Below are 5623 nucleotides of genomic sequence, written 5' to 3'. Positions count from 1 at the left end.
CACATATCCATTGACCTTAAAAGATTATTTTGCCTGTTTGCGATTGAGTAATTAAATACAGTGTCAGCTGACTTTTCTGGCTTTAAGTTGGGGAAAAAAATCTACCTGCCACATAATTATGTATTGTGCTGTTTCCCATAGTCATACATCATAACCAGTTCATGGGGGGTGGGGCCAGGGGGAAAGCCGCGCCCCTTAGTCCTGATCCGTCCCCTTAATATGAATGCGTACACTTGTGATTGGACGGCGGCTCGTTGCTTTGAAATTCCTCCCCCTCACGTCTTCAGTCTGTGGATTGAGTGTGATACTGGACTGGACTGGTGGCTGGAGCAGACGACTGGAGGGAGAGATACGCACACTCGTGGACTGTTTTGGCCGCATCTTCTACGGAGATATTCCTTTCACTTTAGCACCACATTCATCTTTCTTCTTGGTCCTGTATAACTAACTACACGTGGGTTTTATTAAATAGCCCTATTTTCTGACACCGGATCGAGGAATAATAGTATGAAGGAAAAGTAGGTGATGTTGAAGAATCCAGGATCGGCTCAAGGAGGGATGACATCTGGGAAAACCCTTCCTCTAGAGTGAAGTTGTTTTTCGATACGGAAAAAAAACACGCGCCGCGCTCTCTCGCTTTGGATTACTTGCAAAGCCCCCGCTGATCGTCTTGGCTGCCGTTGAAATAAGATGGGTTGGTGCTGATGAATGAGTTTCAACCCGCTGTCCCCACTCGTTCCCGCAGTCGCCCGCGCGGATCCAGATGAAAGATTCCCCCGGTGGTTGCACTGAACCGCCGTTACGCAGTCAATCCCCCGAGTGCGCTCCAGACGCCTGCGGTGATCTGCACCAGAGAGGAACGGAACGATCGTTCGCGTCCATATATTCTCCCTCGGATCCTTTACGCCAAGCCAAGAGGCTTCCCATACGGATTCTAAAGATGTTGACGGCGCACGGCGGCCACTTGCTACACCCGGAGTATCTCCAACCACTCACATCTGCGCCAGTTAGTATAGAGGTAAGTCCAAGGGCGTCTTTTTCTTCACTTTACCCCCGCCGTAATATTTATTTTGCCCTCGTTTTTGTTGACAATTATGTCAAAGATACCTGTATACGAATGCGCAGGCTACATGTTGTTAAACCTGATAAACTAGTCCGTGCCATTTTGCGCACAGCAGTATAGCCTATTAATTTCTATTTTATAACCACATATAATTTTAAAATGAAAAACAATTACCGCTACTTGTTCAAACGTGATAATAAGTAAAGTATGTATGATTTTATATATATATATATATATATATATATATATATATAGGCTAGCCTGTATTTAATACATTATACATTTCCCCGAATAGTATACATTTAACAATAGGTAAAATAGCCTATATAAGAATACAAATACAACTAAAGAGGCTTCCCCATTACTGTCAATATATAATATTACGCATCTGTTCTTGATTTACAGTTACCCTACCCTTTTAAATGAGTGAATCCAGTATTTTATATTGTCAGGCTATAGGCATATACTAAATCTAAGTAGAGTTAGCTGTCATAAGGGTTAGATTAATTAGACGAGTTGACCCGTGTGGTTCAAAGTGAATAAATCATCTTCCTCTGTGTCCTTCTCCCTCAGCTGGATGCTAAGAAGAGTCCCTTGGCCCTGTTGGCTCAGACATGCTCTCAGATTGGCAAACCAGACCCTCCCTCCTCTTCCAAGCTGGCCTCCCTCTCCTCAGGCAGCCTGGGAGACAAGGACTCCTCCAGCCGATCCTCAAAGTCTGGGGAGCAGCAGCACCAGGAGGACAAGTCCAGCTTCAAGCCTTACTCCAAATCAGCAGGAGGAGACTGTCGCAAGGATGTTCTAGGGAGCAAGGGGGGGTCGGATAAAGCTGGCTTCAGGGTGCCAAATGGAAGCACCAACGGAGGCAGCAGTGTTTCTTGTTCGTCGTTTAATAATCGTGCCCAGTCTCCTAGCTCCAGCTCTCCACCCCTGCACACACAGAGCCAGAGTCACAGACAAAGTCATTCCCCTCCCACGCGGTCCCCAGCCCTCTCCCAGGCCTCGCACACAGACAGCAAGCCTGGGAGCGCGGAGCAGTCTGGCTCGGACAGTACCAGCAGTGTTACGGGGAAAAAGGACTCGGATCCCAGTAAGCCTGGCCTTGACGGGGCTCAGCTTGCCAACTCGAGTCACGTGCGGGCCAGCGCCAACTCCAGCAACGCCAGCTCCGCGGCCAGTCCTCGGCCAGAGAGCAAGGCTGACCCGCAGGCCTCCCAGCCCGGCCTGAGCTCTGGGCACATCGCCCCCGTCTCTCCATTCAAACCGGGACACTCCGTCTTCCCCCTGCCCCCCGCCACAATGGGCTACCATGGCTCCATTGTGGGGGCTTACGCAGGCTACCCGTCACAGTTTGTCCCAGGTCTGGACCCGACCAAATCAGGCTTTGGCTTAGGACTTCCAGGGAAGCACTCCAGCTCCAGCCCGCTTACAGGAGCCTCTCCCCCGTCCCTAATGCAGGGCCTATGCCGGGACCCGTACTGTCTGACCTACCCCAATGCCCCCCACCTGGGCGGTAGCAACTGCTCCACCTGTGTCCACGACCCCACCTCCGGTCTCAAGTCTTACCCGCTGGTCTACCCCTCCCACCCCCTCCATTCTCTCCACCCGTCTCTGTCCTCCAGCTCCACGCACTCCCTGTCCCATCCGCTGTACACCTATGGCTTCATGCTCCAGAACGAGCAGCCCCACGCCTGCAACTGGGTGTCTGTTGGCGGCCCCTGTGACAAGCGTTTCTCCACGTCAGAGGAGCTACTGGCTCATCTGAGGACCCACACGGCCCTGCCAGGGATGGTGGACAGCAAGCTCCTGTCCGCCTACCCCTCGTCAGCTGCCTCCTGCCACCTCCACCTGCCTCCGCCCAGCAGCCCGGGCTCCTTCTCCCTGCGAGGGTCCCCCGGGCTGGGCCTCGCCCGCTACCATCCGTACAGCAAGGCAGCACACCTGCCAGGAGCCCCTGGTCTAACCATTCCCACCTCCTCGGCAGCATACTACTCCCCCTACGCCCTCTACAGTCAGAGACTGGGCTCTGCCTCGGCCATGGGATACCAGTGATGGTCTGGGATTAGCAGCTGAAATGCCCGCAAGACAGCAGGCACCAGCTTGGACACTTCAGACAGGAGATGGATACCTTCACACTGGGGGTCATCTCTAGTGCAGGGCACTCTGCCCGCCTGCCTGCCTGCCCGTCTGCCTGCCTGCCAACAATACCACCTGTTACCCTCAGGATTGTGACTGGCGTTCCAAAGGCAGCGAACCAACAGTGATGGATGGGCTGCAGCACCGAGCCCCAGAGACTACAGTGCTTAAAGATGCTGGGAAAATGGAGCTTGAATAGGACGAGACTGGGGGATTAAAATGGTCGTCTTGTTTTGTTTTTTTATTATTATGTTTTTCATTTCTTTTGTCTGTCTATCTTCCAGGAATGAACTGAAAAACAAATCTGTATTTATTTTTCACATGAGCGCTTGGTATTCAAACTTTTGGGGGGACATTTTTTTGCTGTTCAATTAATTGTTCATAAGTATTCTAACTGAAAAGAATGGTTTAAGTAAAGTATCATAATTATGCCTATCGTAAAATCTGAAAATAAAATTTTTGCACCATGATGAAGATGGACTGTGAGGTTTTATTCCAGGGACCTCTTTCTTTTTGTCTTGTTTCTTCACTGCTGGTTTATTTTTTCCTTCTGCTTAATTCACACTCTGGAGTATCGCATGTCCAAAAGAACCTTCAATAATTTGCCATTTATTTTCTATCTGTAAATTTGCAAAGATGTCATATTTTTTCATGCCGTACTTGGGTTTACAAGTCAGGGTCGCTGTCAGAAATTTAAAAAGCTAAAGGAAAGAACAAACGAAAAAAATTAAGCAATGAAAATAACGGTGGCTGTGCTATCAACCCAACAGGGGCAAAGTCTTATTTTGATAAATAAATGATACTTGACTGCATTTTATTGGGTATGTTTTGTCTCATTGGGTGCTTTAAATATAGCTGCTACCATGAAATACCTTTGTCAGCGAACAAGCTTTAGAGCATGAAGTTAATCTTAGCAGACCGCTACACTGCAGTACTCTGGGTCTATCAATCACTCTGTCTCTGATAGCTATGCTATTTGTGGGCTATGTGTAATATTTCATGGCTCATATCAGTTGACAGGGGCTGTCCCGGGGAGGGCAGTCCGGGTCACATTAGCTCCTGTTAGTGAGTCCCTGTGGATGTCCTTCCATCGTTCCTTTCTTTCTTTCTCCTTCACCCCTCCCCTCCCCTCCAACCCACTCCTCATCACCCACACTGCTGCTCTTGTTGTGGGTGAGATGTTTAAATGCTGATGCTTGTTTGCTTGCAAAGCCCTAGAAACAGCCTCCTCAGCAGAGCAGATAGATAGCTGTGTGTGCAGCAGCCCAGCTTGGGGTCACTGGTACTTCAATAATGACCTGGGGGGGGGGAAGGAGGTGTGAACCCAGGGCGCTCTCCCCTCTCCTTCTCCTCGTCTTGACGGATTGGCCCGTGATACAAAGGCCAGTGCTGACAATGGGAGGCGGTTAATAGAGAAATATTCATCAAAGTCCTGACACCTCCCCTGAGGAGGAACACAGGCTCCCCCCTTTTTGAACATGAGGCACAACACAAACACGGGGCAGGCCTCCTCCGTATCCAGGAGCTGCCCCTTCCTCTCACCCTTTTCTCTTTGTCACTCTCTGCTGCCGCCGTACCACAGTTTAACTAAGGTCACACCCTACTAATCTCCAAGCAGTTAGAGACTAATATGAAGGGATAGACTGGGTCTACGTTAAAAGAAGCAATGCCACGCAGCCATTCAAAGAGAGCGAGAGAAAGAGTGCTTGGTTCTTGGTAATGAGTCTGTGTCTCCACTACTCTGTCTGTCACACGATAGTATAAATCAGGCATAGGTAGAAAGAAGGGAGACAAGAAGCGATGGAAGGCGAGTCCAGGCGGCCGTACAGTACACTATAGTATAGTCTCCAGGGTGAGCTATTGACCCCGACTCCTAGACTCCCCTCCACTCTCGCGGTTCATTAGCACTCCAGACAGGGGAAAGGCGAGCACAGGTGTCACTTGACAGCACCATTAACAAAATGGATGACCCTTCCAACAAACCGAACCACCGCGAAAACCCCTGCCAGACCAGCAAGGTCACGGCGCCCTGATCACCACTAGCTCTGGCCAGCACACTGGGAAAGGCAGCCTTATTTGTCTTTTTACAGGAACTACAGCAGTGTGCTGCTCTCTGGGACAGGACAGTCTGCCTGTCTGTTGGCAGTGGCTGTCATTTACTTTAAAGAGTGGCTTTGCTTTTGGTGTTTGTAAGGTCATGCAGACAAAAACAGGTCAGGGGTATTTTCTGTTTTAAGGCTGTATTGAGAATAAGAGTGTCATTTTTACTGAAAGACATTTGTAACTTGTGTAAGAGTTTCACCAGTTGGGTTATATGTTGGTTTGGGTTGCCCCCTATGGGTGAGTTGTTGAAGTGTAAGTGAGGTGTTAGTTGAAATGTGAAATGAATTTCAGTACACTAACATTCACATGTAGACGATCCTC

The 5623-nt window shown here is 49.4% G+C and overlaps 1 protein-coding gene across 1 annotated transcript; it reads left to right on the top strand.

Annotated features, from left to right (window-relative positions):
* Positions 1 to 425: 425 nt before the first annotated feature.
* On the top strand, positions 426 to 3798 carry znf703 (zinc finger protein 703). The gene is made up of 2 exons (XM_080739201.1): positions 426 to 1018; positions 1637 to 3798. Exons 1-2 carry the CDS (start codon positions 764 to 766, stop codon positions 3113 to 3115), a joined length of 1734 nt encoding a protein of 577 aa, XP_080595327.1. The 5' UTR covers positions 426 to 763; the 3' UTR covers positions 3116 to 3798.
* Positions 3799 to 5623: the final 1825 nt, after the last annotated feature.

This window comes from Nannobrachium achirus, assembly GCF_963921795.1.
Source record: "Nannobrachium achirus genome assembly, chromosome: 12".
Lineage (NCBI taxonomy): Eukaryota > Metazoa > Chordata > Actinopteri > Myctophiformes > Myctophidae > Nannobrachium > Nannobrachium achirus.
Note: the sequence above shows the minus strand (reverse complement) of the source record. Positions and strands in the feature narration are given on the sequence as shown.

Excerpts from the sequence above, each read along its gene's own strand:
- znf703 (XM_080739201.1), top strand. The coding sequence starts at position 764 with ATGAAAGATTCCCCCGGTGGTTGCACTGAACCGCCGTTACGCAGTCAA. Across the intron at positions 1,019-1,636 it reads CTGCGCCAGTTAGTATAGAG|CTGGATGCTAAGAAGAGTCC; the intron begins GTAAGTCCAAGG and ends CTTCTCCCTCAG.